Below are 26922 nucleotides of genomic sequence, written 5' to 3'. Positions count from 1 at the left end.
CTCTCCTCTGCGTTGACTCGTCAGTTTGGAGGGTGTGTGGCCCAAACGTACCTGAGCGAAAGTGTTCGTCACTTTGGAGCATGAGGCGGAGGATGAAAACGGGACCCGAGGCACCTGTCTGGAAAGCGCTGAAATGAGGGACCCGCTCCTCCATCGGCGACGAGACTAACCCCGGCTGTTTCTCAACTGATGACTTTATTTTCATCCTTTTTAGAAGGGTTCAGCCAGGGCGTGAATATGTTTACTCCGCTGCCGCTCTGGAGTAGCGCCTGAGGTGAGTTCATCAAGAGTGCGCACTATTTACACACGCTCCTCGGGGCCAGATTGACGTGGAGCGCGTGCGACCCCCTGACCAGAGGAGAAGCAGACCCTCTGCCTCGTCTGTACCTAGTGATAGAAATTTGTTATTATTATTATTTTTTTTTTTAGAGATTGAAGTCTGCCTTGCATATTTCAGGCTGCTGCACATGATAAGTGAAAGCATTCAGCGCGTGCAACATGACGTGCTGGTGTCATGGTGGTGACTTGCACCCTCCATGCATTACAGGGAAATATTTTAACACATTTTATAAGTAAAATGAGGTCTACATGAGCTGTTTAAAATTCAAAGTAAAGCCTTGGATTCAAAGTTGAAGTATGCAACAACCTGCCAGCATGGAAATGTCTGTCAACCTGCTGATATAGATACTTTGTTCATCCTGGTGTGCAGAGTAAGGGTGCAATAATCTGATCCTCAGAGGTTTCTAAATCTTCAAGTAGAGACACAAAAAGTAACAACATTACAAGAAATGCAGTTTAAAGCCCCCCCACACACACACACATGGACAGAACCATAATAATAATCCCATCAATACTGATAAAAACAACAGGTGAACATGCATTGTGATCGAGCTCCAATAGTTAATCTATTGGCTACATAAAGGATAACTGATACATATTGCGAATATTTATTTTAGATTGCAAAACGTCACACCTGAATGACATATTTTCTTTCTTGTTATTTTCTTCCAGCTTTTAAAGATTCAACCCCCCCCCCCCTCTCTTACTACACAAAAAGTTCATTTTTGTTGACATTAATAGAAACATTACATTTTTTTTCTCTCGTGTTTAAGTATTGGAGTATTTAGGTTCTTTCATGGTTGTGGTTGAAGTTTTTTTTTTCTACTCAGATGAGATTTTTTATTTTTTGAAACTGTGGGGGTGGTAATCACGTTACGGGTGGGCGGGAAAACATATGTGTGGTAAAGGAAATGAAAATGCTATTTAGCTTTTTTTGTTGACATTTCCACCTGAAATGGTGAAAGTATTGAGTCATTCATGAAGGTTTTCAGAAATACCCCTTTGGGAGTGTGTGTTGGTGTTGCACGTGCTTCTCCAGCAGAATCAGTGGTTGTTATGACAATGCACACTACACTTTTATTAGTTTGTGTTCATCTGTTCTACGACAAGACTGTCATTAATCTCGGTTTCTGGGAACAACTGCTTTTGTCTGCTGGTATCTGTTACGAGCACGCTGTTGCACTCGTGCACAAACTTTATGGCAGTTGTTGTTTTTTTTATGCGGTCACAGTGACAACTTAGAAGGTAATCCCATTTCACTTTCGACTTGCTGCCAGTGCGTCGTGTCTGTCATGATCTCATGTGTGCAGATCTATTTCTGTGTCTTGCCAAAAACATTTTTGGAATGATATGAGCAGGAGTGTTGTCAGTAAAATAAGAAGAACCGGATCGGCTGCACTGAGTCCACATCCCAATCACTGCTGGCAGTGCAAAACCTTTTTACCTGTAGTTTTCTCTGAGACTTATAGTTTGAAACTTTACTAATAAAATAGTAAAGTAAAAAATAGTTTAAAAAAAAAGCAATGATTTGGCCAATAAACTTTCTTGCAAAACTATTTTTCATTGTTGTGCAAGTTACTTCCAGACGATAAACCACTTGTTACAGTTGGTCAAAAGTAATCTAATGTTACTACTTTCTCCAAATTGTAATCTGTTACATGTACATGACACCTATATAGTTTTAAGTTACTTTGTAATAACTGCAAAAGTGGAGTATAATATTCCAAATTTACAACAAGGATTTTTACGTTTAGATAACAATGTACAGTAATTTATTTTTGGAAAAGTGGAAACACATAAAGGATAGTCCTCCAGCTTTAATCAGTTTTGTCTATAAAAGAATTTAGGGCATCTACTTGAAAAAGAAAACAATTACAACACGTAGCTTGTAACACCAGGATAGACAAATGCTGGAACAAATATATTTTTTAGGAAAGCAGGAAATCAGAACCTAAAGAGAAAAATCGTAACAGTATTTTAATTCAAAATGAACTATGAGAAGAAGAAAAAAATGTCTGACCTGGAGCCAAAAAGATTTTGTTCCTGGCTTCTTCTCTCATCAACAAACTTCTCAAGTTCTTCTCACTGCAGTCGAATCATTACATTTCAGCTCGTTGGTCTGTTGTAATACACGCTTCACTACTTGGGTACATCAAAGGAACAAGTAGTACATTTACCGCTCTGTTTTTCTTGCTGCTTTCTGTTTCCTAGTTTTGCAGAAAACACAAATGAAAAATTAAAAAGTTGTCCAGAAATGAGGTAAAATGGAGTGTAAAGACATAATGATGTCATATCTTTGTGCTTCAGAATCATCTTCTATAACTATTCCTGTATTTTAGTAATACTATACTTTAGGATTCTCTTGCAAAGCTAGTTTAAAGATGCAAATTTCATTATTTTTTATTTTTTAGGAGAAATTCAGCTGCTCATAAATAGGCAGAAATGAACCTTCATCAGTCCAGCTGGTCCCCCGATTGTCCCATATACCGTAGATAGATATTGGCTATGTCGGAATTTCTTCACGACTCACTACATAGTGCATTATATAGTGTGTCCGACAATTTGTAGTGGTGTTCTAATCTACAATTCCAAAATCCAGTGCTCTAGAAATTTCCCATAAGTCTCTGCGAAAAACCAGTGTGCCTTAATGCTCACTAGATTGGCGAATATAGACCACAGTGCACTTGTACAGTCTTTACGGAAGAAATGTATTTAAATGTGTTTTTTAAATAAACCATCATCCACCTGACATCGGACGTCATCATCAGAACACAGTAGATTCCTAAATAGTTGCTGTAAAACACTCAAACACTCATAACGATTAGGTTTTCACTTTGGGAAATCAATGACGTCAGTAGTGAGCACAGTGTCTGAATTGCTTTTAAAATCCGGGGCATTACATAGTCCCGCACCATCTATTTTTTTAGAAGTTAGGGATTAGACTGTAAATTTGAACATAGCCATTGTTTTTACGTTTTTTGCCCCTTCCTCCTTCATCGCACTTGAAATACACAAAGCTCAAAGTTCTACCTTAGTTAGGTTCTCTTCTACTCTTTGCTGTCCTGGATTTGTCCTATTTGTTCCATACCAAACTGGGTTAACTTCCAATCAAACCGTTTATAACTTGAATAACTTGCAACAAAACAAAAATATAATACAAAAAATAAAAATGAGCAAAAACATGTATAAAAAAAAGTAGGTATCAGAGGAAGCATTGTAGGAGCTGCGGTACTTCCTGTTTGGAACACGAGAGGGGCGGGGTCTCTTTGTCCAGTTCTCTTATACAGTCAATGGTTTTAACTGACCCTGAAAAGGATGTAACAGGATAAGTGAATGTTTAACTTATCCTCTGGTTAATGCTTAATTTGCAGAACAAGAGGAGGATAGATTTTTTTTAAACTTTTTTTTTTAAGAAAAACATTTTTCTGAAACCTCAGAGTCATGAGTTCCTTTTTAAATGCTGCTTCTTCTGTCCAAACTAACTGAATCCATTCAAATTTACCATAAATTGAAATTATACCAAAGACTTCACAAGCAAAGGCACTTCAGATGCCAACTTTCCAGATTTAGTCTATAAAAACAATGTTTTCTTGTGCGCACACAGAGTGTGGGGGTTAATAGAAGGAGCCGCGTTTCTCCTCAGAAAGATGATAGCTAGCCAACAGTTGGCATAAAGACATAATGCACTCCTCATCCTCCACTAAGGAAGTGGGTGTCTGAGCAGTCTCCCTGCTGGGCCAACACAAAGCCTTCTCTTTTACTATTTTAACAGTCCGATCTGCCATTTTGCCCAGCCAATGTTCTGCATCTGTCACAGAGCGGTCGTAAATGTCCCACGTTCTACATGAGAGTCTCATGAGGAAGTTGTGTGCTGCAGGGATGCACGCCCACCCCTCCTGTCACAAGACTGGAAAGATTTACTGCATGTGACATGCTCACCCACACGCGAAACCATTGACTTGTTCCTGCATTATTAGGATGGTTGTGTCGTTCATTGGTGACCTGACAGGAAGTCTCATTAAATATGATTTTTTGTGGACGAAACTTGAAGTGTAAAAGCTGGACAGCAACAGGTGCAGGGGAGGGAGGGTTGTCAATAGATCAACAGCTGTCTTCCAAGAGTTTGCATGTCCTGATCTGCGTGCAAAGTTTTGGGAAAAAACCCCTCCCCATTCATCTCAACTGAACTAGTTAGATCACATGCTTCCTCACACTTCCTGAGACCCGGGTTCATCTGTGTTGAAATGGCTCTTCTTAGTGCTCCGTTTGAGCTCCGGAGAGAAAAAGACGTAACACTGAAGAGGGGCGAACCTCCAAGGCGCCAACAGTTGGAAGGCTGCACTCGGGCCGGCTGACACCGAACCCAGCAATGCCATGGAAATGATGTGGTGAATATTGTGCATGTTTTGTGTTGTAACGTCTCACATGCTTGCTGTTGGATCTAGGAAATCAAATCCGCCAAACTGCATGTTCTTTTTTTTACTCTTTTTCAGAAAATATAAGGTTTTGAACTCCAGATCCTGAAACTGATTATCTGTGAAGACCTGCAAGATCTTTTATGCTCACAGTTTCCTTTTTTTTCCGTTTGTTTTTGAAAACAGCTTAGTCGGTTCATGTGAGCGGTTTTGTGCAGGCTTTGCTTTCCTTTTAGTCAAATGTGTTCTCGATCCACGATTGGATTTTATTCTTGCCTTTTTGAGAGCTGCCTGCTCCTGTGTGGGTGCCAGCTGTTGTGTTGGTGAGCAGTTTGAACAGATGCAGCAACAGGTGCTCGGTGACTGCACACTGTCAGCAGAAGTTTTTCCTTTTTTTTTTTTGTTTCGCCACTATAGAGATTGAGGGATTATGCCACGATTTTGTAAATGCTTTTATTAATTGGGGTTGAGGCTTGTGTAGGAGGTCAGCATCCCATTTAACTAAGTGTTTCAAGCCCATTTTCTTAACATAAAGGGCAGCAAAATGTAAAAACTAAATTGAGGATGCACAACAACAAAATCTCTGAGTTATTTATAGATTATAGCTACTTAGCATTAGTTGTTGCTTCGTTCGGCTCCAGTTATTTAAATGAAAGCAATACTGACTAAAGTGAAATGTTGATCAGCACGTGCTTTCATTAAAATAGTGAAAACTGTAGTAAAATATGTCATTTTCAGGAGTTTAGTGTTGAGTAAGAGGCAAATAAGGACTTCTTGGTGTGCAACCCCTTCCCCATATTAGTGTTTGCTGCCGTGCTGAACGATTAGGTCTTTTTTATTGTTTTGTTTAGTTTTTTTCACATTTGGAAAATTTGCTTTTTTTCATATAAATTCACTTTTGAGTCAGGTGCGTCAGATGTGTTACAAGACTTTTACGAAATTCTATTAGAAGCAATTAGAAAATTATAAGGAATTGCATGTCCCCCCCCCCCCCCCCCCCAAAAAGCTGTTGTTTGTTAATTTCTTTAAACTTCTATGAAAACGGGGGCTGCATCTGGGATGTGGAAGACTTCTGAAGGACAATATCACTGTGTGTTTTGTGCTCAAATTGCAGTTTATTTGACTTAAAATTAAGTAGGGGTTGTGGGATTTGCCACCCCAAACCACATTGCACTGGCCCTATTTGAGTTCTTTTGCTGGTGGTTGGTCCACAGAAGAGTGATCCCACGTCAACCCTTTGGGCTGGGTCCAACTGGGGCCCATGGGAAGAGCCCCAGCCACCAGGCACCTGCCTGTGAGCCCCAACCCCAGGTCTGGGCGACTTAGATTTTCAGTACTCATAAAGGGGTTGTAAACTGTCTTTAGTCTGGCTCGTCACCTAAGACCTGTCTGCCATGGGAGACCCAACCAGGTGCATTAACCATTGACATCTTAGCCCCTTGGATCAACAGAGCTCCGGGGTTATGTGATCTGGTCCGAATGCTTCCTGGTTGCCCCGCCAGGGAGATTTTCTAGATATGTGTCAATGGGCAAAGACCCCATGGAGAATCCACGACACACTGGAGAGACTGTCTCTTAGCTGGCCTGGGAACACCTTAGAGACGAGGAGACTGGAGGCAGTGGTTGGGCATCTTTACCTAGACAGCTACCTCCATGACCCGAACCCGGATGTGCGGAAGAAAATGGATGAATGAATAAAATAAAATAAAAATGCAGCAAGTTTTGTTTGTACTAACCTATATTTGAAATTCGACAAGTTCAAAAATATTTCTTGCAAAGGCAATCGTACTTTCTCCTTGTTATACAGTACTTTGAAAAATAAACTGTTTGTTGTTAAAATCATGAAGCTCTCTGGGTCTGGGTTTAGAAAGTGGACCCAGATTTCCTCTTGGTTCTTAAACTTTCTTGTCTCGTACACCAACAAAACGAAGGTTCAACGGTGGCAGCTGCATGAAGTGTTTGGGAACAAAAGACGGAAGCAAAGAGATAACAGCTTTCCCATCACGTCCAAGGTTTCTGTCTGCGTTTATCTATTCAAAGCTGTAGACATTAACAACTCAAGTTGTGGTTTAAAGAGGGATTCTCCTAATTTCATTATACAGTCATGTTAGGCACGAACGACTGGGATGCACCGCCTTTTTGCGCTTTCTTCTCTGCATACACATCTCTGTTCCAGTAACAGGCTGTATGGTTGGACTGTTAAACATCGGATGGGAAGTCTTGCTTCTCCTTTCCTTTCTGTTGTCGTCGGCACGCAAATTCTAAGCTGGGGCTGACGTTTTCACAGGACTTTCGTGTGTTGGAAAATGAGTAAAGCCTATTCTTTTTAGCAAACTGGACACAATGCTCACAATTAATCTATTTTTTGAGGAATTGAATGGAAAGAGACTCTCAAGTATGTATCCATGCTTAGTTCACTGTTTGAAGTTAACATTTTAATCTGGGTGGCAGCAGATCCTTATATAGTGTTTAATATGATTGCACTAAACAGAATGCACTGAAATGCATTAAAATTAATTCAACTCTCAGAGAATGACTTAATTTTTTTTTAATTATCTCCAATGTTCACCAAAAAAATGGTAAGAAAGAGTTGTAAAAGGATGACTAATTGTGGTGCCAGTAATATAAATCTCTATGAAGCAAGTAAGTTGTCATTATAAATTTAATACTAACTACTCAGGGAAAGTAGGGGTTTTGTATTTTAGCTGTTGGGCACAGGCGTTCTCATTGGTTTATCGTTTTGCTTTTTCATTCCTGTTTGCCAAATCAGACATGCTGTGCATTTTCATTTTACACACCATCCTAAATATAATTTATTGTTCAGATAAAAGGCACCCTCCTCAGTGATTACATCTGTACAGACCCTGTTTGCTGGACTCTGTGGGTGTCATATGGAAAGGCGTCTCCCATAGACCTTTTAGCCACACATCATCAACATGGAGTGCAGATATTTTCTGAAGTGGATAAAAGTACTTCTCTGTGTTAAAACAGGGATGCTAGGTGACGAATGTAATGGGGGACTGACAGGAAAAAAATGGACAAAATAATAACAGACTCTGATCTATTTCCCATGAGATCACTTCTTTCATATTGATCCATTTCTACAAACTTCAGCATTTATTTATAGAGGTGTGCTTAAATAAAAATAAATCAAATAGATCAATCAAATCTTTACCTAAAGACCCACGCTGATCATCTATAGCCATAGTGTTCCAAATGGTCATTAAATTATGATTATGCGGTTTTTAGCCAAAATCTCGGACACAGTTTCTACATAGCAGCAGGAGTTCACTGGAAATTCTGCCTCTGAGTTGTGGGCTAGACCGTTGAAAACAGAGCAACCCCGCCCCCCCTTCCCCTCCCCATTGCCGAGAGCTCGATTCAGGGAGCGTGTGGCCCGTCCAGCGTATTTTCTACATCACAAATATATATGTTCTTCTTCAAATGTCATTTTTTCTTCTGCTTCTGATTCAAATTGATTTGAATAAAGAATTATGAAGAAAAATCTTCCGTCATCAAATGTGACAAGAACATGTTAAAGACCCAAAACACTATTAGGTCTTTAAAATGCATTCATTGGTTTTCTTTTATGGCAATTTGTTGTAGTTTTTGGGGTAAAACAAAAACATTTTGTGAGTTTTTAGAATAAAAATTCATAATTTTACCAAAGAAAGTTTTTTGTTTTTTGTTTTTTTTACAAACAAAAATATTTTAAATGAAAAATTGACAAAGGAATTTTTACTTACAGTATGTGAATAGCAATGCATCAAAAATGTTATCAGACTTTTAACTTGTGGATTGAAATTGAACCTATTTCCGTGTTATTTCTCATCCATCTGCATTTGTCCTTTATAACAAGAGGCGATGTCACTCTTGTTGCAGGTGCACATTGACATGCATTCTTCCTGAGCTGGCCGGCGAATCCCCCTGCGGCTAGGCAGCAGGATGCCTGTGCAGGCGGCCCAGTGGACTGAGTTCCTGTCCTGCCCCATCTGCTACAATGAGTTTGACAGCAGCAGCCACCAGCCCATCAGTCTGGGCTGCTCTCACACAGTGTGTAAGACCTGCCTGCACAAGCTGCACCGCAAGGCCTGCCCCTTCGATCAGACCCCCATCAGCACAGACATCGACCTGCTGCCTGTCAACTGTGCCCTGCTCCAGCTGGTTGGAGCTCAGGTAAGGCTGAGTACACCGGTGGTGACTGGAGAAAAAAGCAAAGCAACTCAAACTCGAAACTCTTCCCTCCACTGTAAGGTCCCTGATGTTCAGCCGGTGAGCCTGAGCACTGCTGCAGAGGCTGGGCACTATGAAGTCTGCAGAGTGTGTGTGGAAGAACTGGCTCTCTACCTGAAGCCCATCAGCGGCACTAAAGGTACTGCATGTGTGCGCGCACTCACAGGATGCTTCATGATTGGCATTTATATATATGTGGAATGAGACTTCACATTTGGCGTGCGTGGGCTGCAGTCAAACTGGCTGCATGGTTTGGCATTTCCTCTTCCCTCTCACATTATGTAGGACGCTGCTGTACTTTAGTGGTAATGGAGAAAAATGAGGTTCTATGTGTGACCTCTGCAGAGAGACTCAGGCAAGTTCAGCCAATTTAAGAAATGTGCAACTTTCGTGATTTTTTTCTGTTTTATCATTTAAGTTTACTGCCATGTCAGAGCTTTGAAAAGCAAAAAATTGACAACTCTGTAGGAGTTTAGATTCAAATCTGTTGGAGCGTCAGAGTCTTTTGAGAAATAGGGCAGTTTGCACTAAACTAAAAAATGTGTTTTTCTATTTAGCATAATCAGAAATATATCAAATAAAAACATATCTTTTAGTAAACTTTCATATATGTGCAGTTTACCTAAAGAGGTATCACTTCCCTACTACAGGTGTGGCGAGCCTGAGTCCGAGCGTGCTCAGTCGGCCCATGCAAAGGAAGCTGGTGACCTTGGTGAACTGTCAGCTGGTGGAGGAGGAAGGCCGCGTGCGGGCGGTTCGAGCATGCCGCTCTCTGGGGGAGCGGACAGTAACCGAGCTCATTCTGCAGCACCAGAACCCCCAGCAGCTGTCTGCCAACCTGTGGGCAGCAGTGAGGGCGCGTGGCTGCCAGTTTCTGGGACCTGGTGAGTGTCTGCTGATGAAAACCAAACTTAAACACTCAAACAAACAACTTTATGATGAATGCAATAAAGCTGTCACAAATGACAAGTGTAAAACAGATATTTGCTGTAGATATGTCATTAAATCACACCATTACGGTGGTTTTTCAGATTAACCTTTGTAAAAGAAGAGGATAATCAGAGTAAAAATCTTTAAAATAATTTTATTTTAATGACCAACTATCATATATGCAATATGAAACAAATTTTAAAAATGAAAACATTTACATAATTACCAAAAAAATAGGAAAATACACACAAAACTTTATATTTTTGTTGAACTTTGTTTAGAACATGGAGTACTTATTTAGGATAAAAACTTTATCACAGATTAAACATTGATTTCTAAGAGGAGCATTTTCCTTGATGAGGAAAAAAGAATAACAAATGCAGCTGTGAAGTTATATGTATTTATTTTTATTTGTAAGAATTTACACACTCTTATACTACAAATGAAGTATTTTAAAATGCTCAAATAGAAAAAAAAAACCCTAACAGGCTACATTTAAAAAAAACATTTTTTGGTAAAGAATTATTTTTTTTATGCTGTAACCTATGGACTTTGCACTATTACATTATAGCTTGTTGTACATTTAGTGGGTAAGATACTCCAAAATTGATTCTAGCTTCTCAATGAAAGACATTTCAGCTTATTTAGGTTAAGCCCAAATCCCCTCCCTACTATTAAACTACAAAAAAACTGTATAGTGCAGAACTATCTAGTGCCCTGGAGTTTTAATGCAATTTGAACACCGTGCTCAACACTTTTAATTTTCTAATGCCAAAAATCATGTGACAGATTTCCAAAAGTAAAACCCTAATAACTGTGAACATTTTACAAGTATTTTATGAATCTACTGTGTTTTGATGATAAAAAAAACTTGGATGATTGATATAAAAATAAATAAAAATAAAAAATGTTCCTCATGAAAAATCATTCAAATGCAATGCATTGTGGTCTATATTAGCCAATCTAGTGAACATTGATGCAGACAGGGTTTACACAGAGACTTACGGGAAATTTCTAGGGCAATTAGACACAACCAGTTTTTGTTGCTAGTTTGTGTTTAAAAATCCTCATTGGCTGTGAGTGTTTCCTCGTCAGACTCGACGCTGATGCTTTTTCCTGGTGTCCTGTGATGATTACTCATAGGGCAGATTCTGAATGGGAAATCATTTCTCATCCTGATAACAAAATGAGTTCATACAAAATTCTGAGGACACCTTTTTATTGTTTTTGCAGTACTGTCATATGCAGCTTCCCCGGTTCTCACCTGAATTCTTCATGTGCGTTTGTGTTTTTTCCTTACTTTCATCCTTCTCGCTTTCATCTCTCGCCAACTCTTCGCCTCCATCCAACCTCTCTTCACCAGCCATGCAGGAAGATGCCCTGAAGCTGGTTCTGCTGGCGCTGGAAGATGGCTCAGCTCTGTCCAGGAAGGTCTTGGTTTTGTTTGTCGTCCAAAAACTGGAGGCTCGGTTCCCCCAGGCTTCGAAAACCAGCATAGGTCATGTGGTGCAGCTGCTCTACAGAGCTTCCTGCTTTAAGGTGTGGACAATAAAACTGGGCCACATCTACACAACAGACCAATGACTACATCTATGCAAGCTCATGTGAACACTATGAACTGATTTTAAGCCACAAAAGCAAGACTTTTCTAAAGCAACTGTTGGTTGATCTCTCAAGAAAAACAGTACAGCAGCTGGAAAATGTGCTCTCCAGTGTTAAAAATGTCCTAAATCCTGCAGCTTCAGTCAGGGCATGGGCTTCTGCACACCCATTTTTAGAGTGCATGTATTTTTGGGCTTGTTATTTGATAACAGACATCACTGGCAGGGTTATTTTCCTGTAGCCTCTATTTTCTCCCTCTGCCCTGCCTCGGCAGCCAAGGTGGCCGACAACGACGGATGAACTCCAAGGACGGAGTTCTGCTTGAGTAATTGCATCTCAGATTATAACTAATGGCTGTTGTGGTTTGTGTGTCGGCGTCCTGTGATGATTACTCATAGGGCAGATTCTGAACAGGGAGAGTCCCCTTTGTCTGATCTGAATTTGAGTTTGTGAGTCTGAGGATGCCACACGCACACACACACACACAGAAATGCACTCTATGGATTGCAAGTGTCACTTTAGGAACCTTCTGAGAGAAAAAAACTTTAATAAATTGTTTGGTCGATTTTATTGAATAGCAGTTGAAAGAAAGCTCAAAGATAAAGCTGTCAGAAAAAGTTCTCATGCATCCATCCCAACGCCTCCTCGTCTCTCCTCCCACTCTCCTCTCTCCTGCTGCGTCTCGTCCTCTTTGTTCTCCCTCTGTGGCCTGGCCTCATCATCATCAGGTGACGAAGCGGGACGAGGACTCCTCGTTGATGCAGCTGAAGGAGGAGTTCCGTAGCTACGAAGCCTTGAGGAGAGAACATGACGCGCAGATCGTCCATATCGCCATGGAAGCGGGGTTACGCATCTCCCCAGAGCAGTGGTCCTCTCTGTTGTATGGAGACCTGGTTCACAAGTCACACATGCAGTCCATCATCGATAAGGTACCACAGTCCACACATGTGTATATGCTTGTATCCATCTTTGATTTCATAAAATCAGAATATCAGACTTCGACCTTATCTTCTGTAGCTCCAGTCTCCAGAGTCGTTTGCAAAGAGCGTTCAGGAGCTGACAATCGTTCTGCAGAGGACTGCAGACCCTGCTAACCTAACAAGCCTTAGACCACATCTAGAGCTACTGGCCAACATAGACCACAACCCAGGTAATCACCCACCCTCAACAGGCTCAAGCACTTCAACAATGTCACTGTTTCTGAATCAAAATGACTAAAAAACTCAGATCTTATAAGTGGATAAATAAAATCAACAGTTAAACAATCATTTTAATGGGGGGAAAAACAAGTAAACATGTTTTTGTTTATTCACTGTCCACTGGAAGTAAGCTTTGCTTTGTAAAAAAAAAGGGGGGGGGGGGTTCTGTTTTTATTGTAAATAACTTTTGGTAGTTTTAAAAACCTTTCAAACTCTTGAAGTTGGAAAGGTTTATGAAAATGAGTTTGTGTGTTTAATAAATGATGGTATGGCATTTTCAAGTTTCAACCTTTTTAGGAAGCCCGACCATCTGTTGACAATTTACATACTGTGGTGTTAGAGCTGAAATTGGATGCACTTTTTATATTTAGGATGACAACTACAGATATTAATATGAAAACGTTTTTTGTATTCACTTTTTCCATTTTTGGAGAACCTTCTGCCTTTATTAAGTACGATAAAGATACAAAAACAGAGAGAAAAATGTCACCAACATGTGGATCTTTAAAGATTTTACTTTAACACACATTGTTTATATGTTTTTTTAGTGTAATTTTCTAAAATTGATGGAATATTTTCGCCATTTTAACACTATTTTATTTTGCCTGCATCTTTCAATCTTAATGCAGATGCCCCCTCGCCGTCATGGGAGGAGCTGGAAAGTGTAACCCTGGCGGTAAAGCTGGTCGTTCACGGACTAGTGGAGTTCACACAGAACTTTAGCAAGAAGAGCCACGACCCCCCACAGGTAAACTGAAGCAGAAAAATGTCCAAATGCTACAAACAACTTTCAAACTAATGAACACTTTAAAATACTTCTCACTTAAAACCCTTCTTGGCTTCTAAGGCAGTTCTAAAGGACAGGAGATGCTGTCTGACCACACCTAATCTCATTTAGATTCATGAGATTTAAACACATGCAGGGTTTTTCCCATTATTTCAGAAACTAGGTTGTGTTTTCTTGCTTCTAAACACTAAAATTCAGGAGCCATAAATAAACTGAGGTTTAAATAGTTTAAATGCCCTTTTTTGAAGTATTGGTTTTATTTTGAAATATTATTTATGTGATCAATAATGGAAAAAGTTTCAGTCTAACTTTACTGTAAAAAAAGTGAGCAGGTTCTATATTATTATTATTTTTATTTTTTTTGCTCTTTATTTTGATAAAGACAGGAAGTAATATGAGTTTTGCAGCAACCTTATCTCTTTTTAATAACACTGGAAACCAAATATATTGGATTCAGAGTGGATGACTTACATCACATAAGTGGACTCTTAACAGCTTCTCAGGCTGTGAAGTCGCTGTACAAAATGAGAAGAAATGTTCAGGTACTAAAAAATGTTTTTTTATACAGCTCAAATGTGATATATTTTATTTTAGTAGAAAACGATTGGTGAAATAAAACCCTCCTGAATATCAACAGCTCTAAGAAAAAGTTTTCAATAAAATTTTAGTTGAGTCTGACTACATATAAAATGAAAATTCAATACAGATTTGCTTTACTATCCATACGCTTCACAAAAACGGATGGAAATTGCAACTTCACATTAGCAGCATGCACTTTTAGACTGAGTTGAAATAAAAGTTGTTATTATATAGGCTTATATAGACTCACCAGTTCTGTGGTGACTGCATGTTCTTACTACTGCTATTGATAGTCTAATAAAATATTTAAGGACTCGACTTCTAACTATGCTGTGCCACAAAATTACTTGACTTTGAAATATTAAAAAATAAACTAAAGATGACATTTTAGGCAAAAATGAATTAAAAATTAAAAAAAAGAAAGATGCTGAAGGAACTCCAGACTTATCCAGTGCCTGCACTCCCTCACTGGTGTAGTTAAAGAGTTAAACCAGCCACAGGGTAAGGATGTAGAAGGCCTGATGGTTATGTAATGTCAGATAAAATATTGAAATACTACGATTAATTTTCAGGACTGTGCGGGTAATTTGTGTCGCATTTTTGTGGATTTGTAGCCTCAGGCCAACAGCAAGTACAAGACCAGCATGTGCCGAGATCTTCGTCAGCAGGGAGGCTGTCCTCGAGGAACCAACTGTACATTTGCACACACACAAGACGAGCTGGAAAAGTGAGGGTTTTTTCATTTTACAGCATAATCAAATTCTGAATTTCTCCTATTTGTATAATCATAAATATCTCATGGAGCATTCTGAGCGTGTCCTAAGCTTTGTCGCCTTCTCGTGCAGATTTCGACTGAGGAACAAGAAGAGCAGCTGTGTGGGTCGTGCATTCCCTCTCGCCCCAGGTGTGATGAATAAAACATTCTCGATGGAGGCCGGCATCCACACCGACGTATCTGCAGGGGTGGGGTCGGACCTGAAAGGCACGGCGGAGAAAGCAGGGGCCAAGATGGAGGGGGTTCCTGGTCTGGCTCACCAGTCCCTGATCTCCAGAGGCACGGACAGGAAGAGACCCGTGCCAAACGGAATCAGCGGCGGGGGTAACGGGGTACCAGGAACCAACAGAGCTTCAGCAGGATCATCCGACCCGTATGTTGACCATTGTTCTTATTTTACTTGCTGTCGGCATCTGCTTCATTTTTGTAGTTCCAGCCCTCAATCTTTTTTTATTTTAATCTTAATCCTTAATCTTCAACATGCATTGAGGATTACGCCTCACTTGCATGATCATTTATATTAATCCAGTCAAAATCTAGAAGCTTCCAGATGTGTGGACTTACTTCCACTGTGTCTTTGTACATTTTTGTCCAGGGTTGTTTTTATTTTGTGGGGGTGGTTTAACCTTAAACTGCAAAAAGAGGTCTCCTAAAAATAAGAAAAGAACACAAGAAGAGATTAAAATGATCTGTTCATGAACCAAGTCAATTTTACCCTATAAGAAATTGTGTAAGATATCAAAATTTCGAAACAAGGAGTTCCAAACATGTAGAACAAAAGCTAACTGTTTGATAGAATGACATAATTAAATGGTATACAGCCCAATAACAAGTATTCTTTGCTAAGCAAATGGTTTGTATTTTTGAGTTTTTATAAACCTAATTGTAGTTTATTTAGATTACAGTGAAAAAATGACTAATTTTACAACAAAACATGAATACGATCTTAGTACAAGTAGTTCAAAAATCCTTATAAAATCTAAAATTAGCACTGAAATCTAAATTTTTGTCTAAAAACAAAAAGACAATGAATGCCAGTCTAACTTTACAACATTTTAATAAATTTATTAATAAAATCTTTAAAATTGAGCCATAATTTTGTGCAATTTGAGTTTTTTTTGTCTTAAATTAAGTTTTTCTATTGTGAGGAGTTTGGAACATCTTCAAAACTTGTGATATATAAACTTGTGAATATAAAGTTTGAATGAACTAAAAGCGTAGGACTTCCATAATTTCTGCCTCTAATTCCTGACCAATGAGTGGATAGATTTTTAGTCACGTGGTTTTGTTTACAAGCTTTAGTGTGGAAAAGGAAAGTCAGGACTCGATCCGGACAAATGAAGGGTTTTTTTTCTGGTCTGAATACATCCTAAATCAAAGTTTTACATTTTTGTAAGTATCAAATAGTTTGGAGTGGAGCCGGATTGACTGTCTCTCTCTTTCTCTTGGTGTTTGTCTCTCAGGAAACCCGCCTCCCCTCCCGGGACGCCGGCCAGCCTCTCCTCCTCGTCCTCCCCGTTGAGCACAGTGGGCCGTGTTGAAAGTGGTGCTCCTTTACCCCGCCACGGCCACTTTATTCTGCCTTCATCACATCCGTCTCAGGTGTCCGAGCTGTACTACCAAGAGCCCCATCCTGCCTTTGACACAGGCCACTATCAACCAACCTGTGAGTCTTTCTTTAGATTGTTGAAACTGAATAGAAAATCAGAAAAAAGGTAACGCTTCTGATGTTCCTCTCCAGCAGGTTCCTATTATCAATCTTCTCTTCATCCTCCTCACAAGCCTTGCATGGCCCGCTTCCTCCGGTCGTCCAATGTGCCCGAATCTTCCCTGCCTCCATCCATGGGTCCTTCACACTCTCTTTATCCCAACGACCCTCAGGCGCCACACTCACCCACTTCTACAGGATACCCTTTGCACTCGCCCAGAGACCGAATGGGAGCGCCTGTGTTCCATTCCCACCCTGGGCAGCCTCAGTATGGGCCTATGGCCCACACCGGTGTCTACGCTCCGCTCTATGACAGCAGAAGAGTCTGGAGACCTCAAGTGAGCCAGCGGAACATCAACACGCCAACACAGAACTCTGCAAATGTGTGACTGATCCATTGATTCCTGTTTCAGCTGTACCACAGAGAGGACCCCAGGAGTAACTCTCTGCCTCCAGAGGTGCTGCACTCTTCTGTGTACCAGCCTCCGCTCAGGGAGAGATTCAACTCTCTAGACAGCAACTACTGTTCTGGATCTGAACACCGCACAGGGCTACACAGGGTGTGTAGGAAAAAAAAAAACACAAGGAAAATATTCATGTTTTATTGCCAGATCTTCAGTGATCATCGCCTCACTGAAACTCTTTAAAGTCCCACTCCGATCCCCTTTTGATCTATTGTAAAAGCCTATATGGTCCTATAATTATGGTTACGCCCCCTTTCCATTATCTGCCTGTTTACACTCTCTCCTGCGAGCTTACAGCCCCTCACAACCCCAACCTAACATTACCGGTGCAACAAAAATGGCAAGCAATATTGGAGCTATCCAGCCTTGAAGTTTGGAGCCAGATGCCAGCTCAGACCAGGAAAACAAAGATGTTAATGTAATTATGTGTCTACAAGCGGATGCATCAGAATTGAGCGAAGCAGGGAGCTTGTCGTTTGCTGTAGTAGCTTCTATCTCACACATACAAGTTTTTTTCCAGCTGCATTTTTTTGTCTGCTCCTGATTCACACATTAAATTAAGAAAGACATGCAATTTTAAGCTTAATTGTCCTTATAAATGAGAAAAACATGATTTCTTTTCAGAGTGGGTCTTTAAAAGCTCATTTAAATCCTCTTAGGCTGTCTATAGGATGTTTTTATTCATGACAGACACACTGAGCATCACTGCCGAAGTCTTTTCCACGGCTTTTGCTCCACTTTCTCTTGTTTCTCCCACACACCCTCCCACCTTCCCTCCGCCTCCCTTCCAGTCACACAGTTACAGTGTTGGCTTTAATCTCGGCTCTTCATGCGGGAAAGTGGGAAGACCGCACCGTGCTGGACTTCTCCCACTCACTTTTCTCTTCCTCACTTAATTGTTTTTGAGAAAGTTCTCTTTACAAAGAGAGCTGCATCAGAAATTATACCTGAAAGTCACACTTTTTAAAAACAAATTCTAAATATGAGAGTGGATAAATGGAAAATAAAAAAGTACTGTGAAAAAAGACATAATCAGAAAACGGTTGAATATTTTTGATATAAACATTTTGAATATACAGAGTAGTCCATTATTTTTGCAAAATATGGTATGAAATATAAAAGAGTGAGAGGTAATTCTTTTGTAAGGCTGTGCTTCAGAGAAAGCACAGTGCTTGTTTGTGTTTCGACCTTTAAATCCCGTCTGGATTCAGAACTAAGGTGCAGCTGACAGCATTACTCATGCATCTGTCCTGCACTTGAGTTGGCTCACTTCACCGAACAGACAAATTTGTTGAAATTTGAGCTGCACTAATGTGATTTCTGCTCTCTCCCTTCTCCCTGACAATTCTTGCAGGACTATAGCCGTGTTCCTCTGGGCTACGAGGATCTGTTCAGACGGAGACACGAACAGTGGGCACACCACCACCACCACCATCACAGCGCCAACAGGCCCTCCCAGTCTTCCCCCATCTTCGCCATTGATTTTGGAAAAGAGGTACAAAACCAGATCGTTTGAGGACATTGCTGCCGTTTAGAGCAGAGGTCATTCACAAGGCAGCGTGGAGTCATAGAACTGGGTTTTACTTTAACCAGTTTTTTTCTTGTGCCAAAACGCTTTCTGCTCTACCCAATGCGCTTTAAGTGAGAGATAGTTGCTTAGCAACTGGTAGAAGATATCTTGCAATGCATAACTGCGGCATGTGTGGGTGTGTGTGTGCGGAAAGAGTTATACAGGAAAAAATGAGACTTAACCAAGCAGCAATTCCGAGTTTCACTTCTGCTTTTAGATGTGAAAAACATGCCGTGTATTACAAACACATCAACTACAACTTTCAAGTTATTTGTGCAGTCTTGACTGAATATTTCACTCTACAAAAAGAAGTTAGTGAGAGATTTTTTCAAAATGTGGATTCAGATAAAGATCTCTGCAGAGTGCATGCTAGTTTGTACAGAAAGAGGTTCAAATAATTGATTTTAAAAATCCAAGCTTTTGTTTTTTGTGTGCATTTTATTCCTCAAACAAAAACCATCCGTTTTAAATGCGAGTGGACTGAGACCACTGGTTCAAAATAGAAACGAATGAGAAAACGTTACAAAGCAGCAAATGCATCAATTTAAAAAAAAGAAAAATACTCTAAGTTACGAAAAATGACATTTTTTGGAATAGTATTTATCCAATTTATTTATTATTAAGTATAAATGCAAAACACTTATTACTAGACCTTTTTATACAAATGCACACCTAAAAAAGGGAAGTTATATTTGTACTTCCCATATAGTTTTTACTTCCTGTTGTCTCTTGTTTTACAAGTTGCATTCTAAAAACAACCAGAACCACAAACAGAACCCACAAAGTAGTCAACTTTATTTTTAACGATAAGTACAGATGCTTTAGGGCAGTTAAACTTCTCACTACACACTTTTCTCACACAGACATAAATATTTTCACACTTGTTTAAACTCTCAGTTTGAACTTTTATAGAAAAATGAGTCTAGTATTATAGAATGATAAGAAAGACCTGATCACAATGCAGATTGATGTAGATTTGGCAAACTGAATGCATTCTGCACAGGAGACGTGACACAAAGGAGTTTGACTGACAATGCTTCAGCCGATCACAACACAATACATTGAAAAGAGTTAAGGAATAAAAAAATTGCGCCACAAAAAAAATCTGCAAAACAGTAGATTGCGAAAGGGCACATTATGCCTCAATTTTTTTTGACAAATAATTGATGTTTTGTCCCAGACTTTAGTCATCCTACAGAAAACACCAACCGTCAAATAAATCCACACAAATGTCGGTAAAAAGGACTTAAATGTAATCAACTTTTCATATGTACAGATGCATCTTACATCTGAGATTCAATTTTTCTGATGATAGTCCTTCCAAACTCTTACAGGATACCTGTTTATACGGTTAAACAGAATAATAATGTCTACTCAACGAATCAACTAAGTGGTTTTTAACACCTTCCGTGTTCTGTAATGTCTTATTCATAAACTAAATGAAATCCAGTTTTTGTGTTTGTGCAGCGTACTTTGGTGAAATAAGTTCATGAAAGTAAAGAACAGAAACATGTTTTTTCTTGCACCACGTGTGTCTTTCAGCATGTTGAAGGTGGTGGAGGTCAGTGTGTGGGGTGCAGATTCAGAGGTGAGGACAGTCTGGCTCACTACTCTCCTTGGTCCTGTGGCTCCGTTGGACCCTGTCGGAGTCCCTTCGAGCCTGAAAGTCGTGCACATGCGCCGGCTCATTCCTGCTCAGAACGCTCAGTAAGAAAGCCTCCAGCGCATCTAAAGAAGAATGTTTTTTTCTTTTTTTCTTTTATCTGTTTATGTTTCCCACGCAGGACTTGGACAATCCTGAAGGAGGAGGTGGTGGCGTCAATGGAGTTGGGAAGAGATGGCTGCCTTCCTTGGATCATTGCCGGCGGTTGAAAGATGAGGATCCCATTATTCCCTTTAGCGAGGGGCCGATTATATCGAAGTGGGGTGCTATTTCAAGGGCGTCCCGCACAGGATACCACACCACTGACCCGGTTCAAGCCACCGCCTGCCAGGGCAGGGCCAGCAGCACCACACCGGTCAACTTTAAAGGTAGGAAAAAACATACAGAGCAAATGTATGAGAAAAAAAATACAATTTTGACATACAACACACTTTTCTTTTGTCTTTTACAGATTACAACCCCCGCCTGGATCACGGTGAATACAAGTGGAGCTCCAGGGGCTCCGATTCTTCCAGCCACTCCAGCTTCCTTGAGAGGTATCTTTCAGTTTAGAGCATTTACAACATGTATAGACTCACAAAACCACACATATATAGCTGGATTGCTTTCATTTTCTTAAATCATACAAACATTTTTAGGGGAATTCAATATATTGGATGAACTGATCTCTGCTCGCTATTGTATACATCCTTCTAAAATGAAGTCACAGTAAGAAAAAGTCAATATTTGCTAAAAAGCTGATGAACAGTGCTAGAAGGATTCTGAGAAAGCAAAGGGCATTAGCAAACCTTCAGAAATGTCACTTTAATGTTCTTTTCCTGACAGCACTGAGTTTGCAGACGGATATGGATTAGAACGTTTTTTTTTTTAAGCTATTGTAAAACATTCCCAGTGGTCTTTAAATTGTGATGATGCCATTTTTAGCCAAAGGGAAAAAAACCTGTGTCATTTTCTATACTTTCTGCAGAGTAGCAGTAATCCATTGGAATTTTGTCTCTAAGTTGTGGGCGGGACTGTTTGCCCAGAGCAACACCAACCTTTCCTCTCCCCATTGCTGAGAGCTCTCTGTTTACATGCTCTCTTTCTAGCTCACAGTCCCTCACACCTCCAGCCAAACACTACCAGTGCAACAAAAATGGGAATATTAGAACTATCCAGCCATACAGTTTTGAGCCAAAAGGCCAGCACAGTTGAGGAAAATGAACGGCGGAGACGAACGGGGACTTGTGGCACTGTATTTTTTTTGTCTGCTCCTGTTTCATAATGATTTTGATTCATAATGATTTGAAAAGAAAAATACTGCAAAATGCAATCATATATGTTCTTCATCATCAGAAAAAGACCACAAGAACATGAAAAACAAGCAAAAAAAACTTCATCGGAGTGCGTCTTTAAAGCAACAGAATTAATGCAAAGTTTGCTGATTTAAACATGAATCCATGGTCGGTGCATTTCAGTGAACATCTGTATGCATCCGACCTGCACGGCAGTCGAACGTCAGTCAGCAGTGGAGACAAAAACCTGTGCGACCTGAAAGTCCATCAGACTCCCTTCAGTCACACGAGGGACGAGAGTGAACTGGACCCAGACCGAGATATCGAGCTAGAACTACGCGCACTAAACATGGAGGACTCGGAACCCCAAGACGTCAAATCTCAGGTGGTGTTTTTTTCCCCCCCAAAGTGTTGATATTTTTTTTTTTTTTAATTCACTTGATTTTGTCTATGTGGCGTGAAAACCTTAAAAAAACACATCCAGTCTCATTGAATCCAAGTTCCTTTTTCTCTCTCAGGAGTCTTTTGATCTGGCGAGCCCACAATCTCAGGATGCTGCCCACCTCCTCCCATCTCCCTGCTTATCCCCCCTCCTTTCATCCCCTGCAGCGGAGCTCCCCCAAACAGAGGATCCAGTGACAGAAAAGATGAATGCCCATAAGCTTAAAAAGATGGCTTTTAGGTAGGTTGCCACGGCAACCATTGTTTTACAGGGACTGTGTTGGGTTATTTTCTCACTTGAACATTTTTTGAATAAGTAGGTGATCTACTTAGTCCATTTTTCTTCCTTCTTTCTTTTCCAGAAAGTCTCTGTCTCCTGGAGGACTGGTGTCAGGAGGGTTAGGAGTCGGGAAGCTGGTGCTGAGGACTGGACCTCCTCAGCTTGGCGATGTGACCAGACCCTGTCCTGAAAAAGCTCCAACAGAGATGCTGCTCAATAGAAGCTGAACAGATCTCTTAGTCTGGCCTTTCCTAAGCCAGAGCTGAGTCGCCTGCCTACAACCAGACCCTGGTTCAGTTCTAGCCTTCGTAAATATCGGTCATGACTCTCAGTGACATGATCAAAGATCCATCCCAATGTGAAGGAGAATACGTTTAGTCACGTTTTATGCTGACTCGTTAAATTATTTGCAGTTAAGAACTGGTTGATTCAAAAGTAGGTTAAAATGTTTTTACTATTATTGTTTACTACACAAATTCACAGTTTACCAGTAAAGTCTTTCTTTTTATTTAGGTTTAACTCAATTTAGGTCTTTGCAGGTATCTTTAGGTCACAATAGAGTTAATTTCTATTGGTCCAGTGTTTATTTAGGTCCTTTGCTTATTATTATACAGAATAAAACAGAGTTTAGATTCCATCTTTTTCATAAAAATAGTTTTTATTTACCCCATGAAAAGAACATTTTCTTCTAAAACATCTTCAAACATTCTATATAAATTTATTTTAAACCAAAAAATGAATAATCGAAAATATTACCTCTTTAAGTTTACATAAACACCATAGGGTTGCCATGTGTTTTTTCAAAGTAACAATTTACACTTGAGTCAATTGCTTATTCTAAATTAGATTTGAGCTTTTCAAATGGTAACATTTATAACTTAAGGAGACAGTGATTAATAAATATTCACATAGTTATTTTTTTAGCTTCATTTACAATTTTCAATTTTCTTCTCAAATATTGCTTCCTTTATTTAGTTTGGATCATTTAAATGCAGGAATCCAGATTAAACTCCACTTTAAACAAAAATTAAAACCCTAAGCGATTGCCTTAATAAAACTCTTGTGCCACAGTCTTGTGACTGTGACATTTTTAAAGCAACACAAACAATCCACCTTTACCCATGTCATGTGTGGTGCTTCCATTAAATTCTTTTTTTCCACAAAAAAAAAAACAATTCTAAACTATAGAAGTCACTTTGTAAAAAGGAAAACACAAAACCACCGCAAGACATTTCTGTTTTTAATGTGGTGATCATCAAAAAAACCTGTTCTACGATGAAGTCTGCATTCCACCAGTGGATATCATGACACAAAGACTCGGCCGTGAACCTCATGTGGGAGCCATCATTCACCTCTGCTAGTCACATATCAAGCAGAAGCAACGTTTCTTTAATTTTTCTCTACAAATATACCAGATTTTTAAAAATCTTTTGAAGCATAAGTTGTCAAGGCGCACTCTGAGCTGTTTTGGCAGCCGCTCTGCACTTGTTCTGGTATGGACACTTTAGCCGATGGCTCATGGAAAGTTCACTGTCTGAAACTTTTTATTCTTGTTAAAAACAAACTTTAGCTTTGTTTCACCTGTGTTCTTTTTGGCATTAATGTTATCCCTTAAACTCAGCTCTGAAAATGTCCTTTTTTAAATCTATGTATTTACTTCTTCATGCTGTCCATCACACTCCAGTATTTAAAGGTAAAGTTACAACCATTTATTGTTCTGTACTGACTCCAAACCTTTGTGTTTATCTTGTTTTTAGCATCTCTGACTTCTGGGAAGTTAAGTGTCAAGGTTTGGGTTCGGGTTAGAAAAACAAAACCTAACAGAGTTTTTGTACGATTCCAGTCTTCGTCTGCCGACCATCAGATGTTCGGTCATCTATACTGTGTGATCCACCAGAGCGTGCCTCGCTGTACGTTTTTTTTTATTTTTTCAGGCTACTCTAACTGCAGGGTTGATTTCCATCCCGCTGTGCCAAATTTCTCACTTAAGGAGAAAATGTAAACACAAAAATTTAAATCTATATCTGAAATTAAGAAAGGAAGAATGAGGAGTCTTTTTTTTTTAGCTGCCATCTTAAAGTGGCTCAGTTGCTGTTTTTTGTTTTTATTATTATTATTGCTGCTGTTCCTTGTATTGCTCTTAGAAATGTCTTGCAGGGTTCACTTCAGACTCTGAAAGGCCAGAGCTGGTGCAGGTGATAAACTGCACCCAGTGTTAAAGATTAACTCTGCTATCCACTGGCATCCTGCTTCTGTTTACAACTTCACCTTTGAAGTGCCAAGTTGAACAATACAATCAGTCCCTGCGGTTCTCCTACACCCTGTCATATTCCTTACCTGTAAGCTGGAAGGAAAGAGGAGTTCTTCTCCTGTAATTCTGCTTTGTTCCACTAGAGGAGGCCAGATTGCTGTCTGTGTTTCTCACTCAGGGAAGATTTCATTTGCTCAGCTACCTTGCCTTTTCATCCACTCATATTTCTGTTACTCCACAGACTATTTTATTCAAGGGTTTATCTTTTTTATTTTCTCTTTTCAGCCAACGCCTCACTGTGCTCAAAGGTTCTATTGTGTTTTTGCCTCAATCAGTATCAATATCAGCTTTGCTGCTAGTGTCTTGACAAGGGCTGGACACATACCAGCGTGTATGTAGAAACAGTATTGTAACTATTGACGTAAAGTCAAAGTCACCCCCCCCCCTTCCCATACGTACACACATTCTTTAAGAAGTGTGTATGGCGCTCTGCTGTCGTGGCTAAATGCACTGAACAAAATTCCACCCCACTCACTGCCAGCGAGCGCCCCCGAATACCCCCGTCCTTTGAGCATCCTGTATCGTGCATGCAATATAGTCCCTCTTGTGATTGCGGAGGAGTACGGACGATTCTGTAGTTGTGATACAACACACCCAGCGCTGTTAAGAGTTCTGCACATGCCCACTGTGTGGCCACGTCAAGTGCTGAAGTTTGCTTGCAGCATTTTAATTGCTCGCTCATGAAACAGATTTATTGTTTGATAGAAATGATATTGTTCTTACTATTTAAACCACATTTGGTTGTTGTTGTATTTTTCTTTCTCACTATATTCTTGTTTACTTTTAAGTTTATTGAAACTGTTTTTTATTATTATTACTAGATGGGAAGTGTCTAGTTATTCTATATTATATGGAGAAAAAAAGGCTTGTTTGTGTAACAGGATGAACTGATGTTTTTTGACTATTCATGTCTGTATTAGACATTTTGATTTGCAAATCTATTGTTCGATTGAAATGTATATGAACTTTTATGAGATGGTACACATCTGTCATTGTATACAGTCTGGCACCATCATTAGATGGACTTATAGTATTAATGCTCATTTGTACGACCTCTTATAATCCAATATATTTAAGTATTTAAATTACTGGGACAGCTGTTTAATGTTTTGAAACAAGGAAAGTGCAATCCTTAAGAGACAGTATATCAAACGTCCCAAAAATGTAATAAAAATGTTATGTATTCCATTTATTTCCTTGGAAATATCAATTTGTGAAAGGTTTCCCTTTTACTTACTGTACTGCAGGACTGGAGTAAACTCACGGTGATGATGATTTATGTGTTATTAATAATAGATAAAGCTGTTTGAGCTTTGTTTCATTGATTTGTCTGTATTTTTTTGACTTGTTTAGCAAGATTACATTGGCCAGCAGACACTTGGCCGAGCAGCTGTCTGCTTCTGTATTGCACTGAAAGAGGAAGTTTCAAGCAAACTGAGTTGCATGCTTTAATAAATTTGAAACAACAGTACCTCTTTGTGTGTCTTATTGATTATATTGGCGTATTTTTGAACAAAAACTGAGTAACAATAATGCAATCGTCTTAAACCCATTACTGAGGATAACAGTAATGTCAAAATTATTTAAAAACAGAAAACCTTTTTTAAAGAAGTAGGGAAAAATGGCAAAAACCCTCTAAAAACTACTTTAATTGGTAACATTGATGACTAAATCCTAAAGGATTTACTATTGACTCATATTTGTGGCACATTTGTAAACCAAAGTTATTTTGACAGTTTAGTACTTAAGTGAAGCTACAAGGGAGTGTGATCATATGAGCCTTTGTCTTCTGTTGCAAAAAATAAGTCCAATGTTTAAAATCTTTTTTGTACTTAAAGTCCCACTCTGATCACCTATCCTAAAAGCATTCCCAGGGGTCTTTTAATTATTATGATTCACTTTTTTTAGCCAAAATTAAAAAAACTGTCATTTTGGACATTGTATCTGCAGAGCGACAGGAGTTCATTCGAAATTCACCTCTGAGTTGTAGGTGGGACTGTTGGTGCAAAGTAAGCCCACCCCTACTCCCCGTTATCCATCTGTTTACAGGCTATCCTCCTCACAACCTCAACCTAACATAACGGGTGCAACAAATTGGTGAGCAATAATGGAGCTATCCAGCCCTAAGGTTTTGAGCCAGATGCTAGCTCAGACGAGGAAAATACAGATGTACATGGATGTAGTCGTCTACAAATGGATGCATCACAAATGACCAATGTAGGAGGTTTTTCAAACTGCTTGGTTTTTTTTTTACCTGCTCCTTATTCAGCATTATTTGATTTTAGAAATACTCCGAAACAAAATTTTAAGCTTAATTTTTAAGCTAAATGTCCTCCATCGTCAGAAACTATG

At 39.5% G+C, this 26922-nt stretch overlaps 2 protein-coding genes across 5 annotated transcripts in view; one reads left to right on the top strand and one right to left on the bottom strand.

Annotated features, from left to right (window-relative positions):
- The window catches only part of jak2a (Janus kinase 2a), a 38733-nt gene extending 38561 nt beyond the window's left edge, over positions 1-172 (bottom strand). The window contains exon 1 of the mRNA XM_078955805.1: positions 52-172. The gene's annotated coding sequence lies outside the window, so the exon portion shown is untranslated. The remainder of the gene's footprint in view (positions 1-51) is intronic.
- On the top strand, positions 133-26041 carry rc3h2 (ring finger and CCCH-type domains 2). 4 transcript variants are annotated; one of them, XM_023960700.2, is made up of 20 exons: positions 133-274; positions 8637-8930; positions 9009-9126; positions 9638-9871; positions 11281-11456; positions 12248-12448; positions 12537-12669; positions 13348-13466; positions 14699-14811; positions 14930-15232; positions 16323-16525; positions 16604-16905; positions 16981-17127; positions 18386-18526; positions 20144-20308; positions 20386-20632; positions 20716-20800; positions 21722-21923; positions 22057-22220; positions 22342-26041. In XM_023960700.2, exons 2-20 carry the CDS (start codon positions 8700-8702, stop codon positions 22484-22486), a joined length of 3429 nt encoding a protein of 1142 aa, XP_023816468.1. In that variant the 5' UTR covers positions 133-274; positions 8637-8699; the 3' UTR covers positions 22487-26041. The 4 variants fall into 4 exon arrangements, with proteins under 4 accessions (XP_023816468.1, XP_023816466.1, XP_023816467.1 ...); XM_023960698.2 differs by having other exon boundaries at positions 16601-16905; XM_023960699.2 differs by lacking the exon at positions 133-274 and adding an exon at positions 4550-4727 and having other exon boundaries at positions 16601-16905.
- Positions 26042-26922: the final 881 nt, after the last annotated feature.

This window comes from Oryzias latipes, chromosome 12 (genome assembly GCF_053564925.1).
Source record: "Oryzias latipes strain Hd-rR chromosome 12, Olatipes_Hd-rR_3.1".
NCBI classification, from domain to species: Eukaryota; Metazoa; Chordata; class Actinopteri; order Beloniformes; family Adrianichthyidae; genus Oryzias; species Oryzias latipes.
Note: the sequence above shows the minus strand (reverse complement) of the source record. Positions and strands in the feature narration are given on the sequence as shown.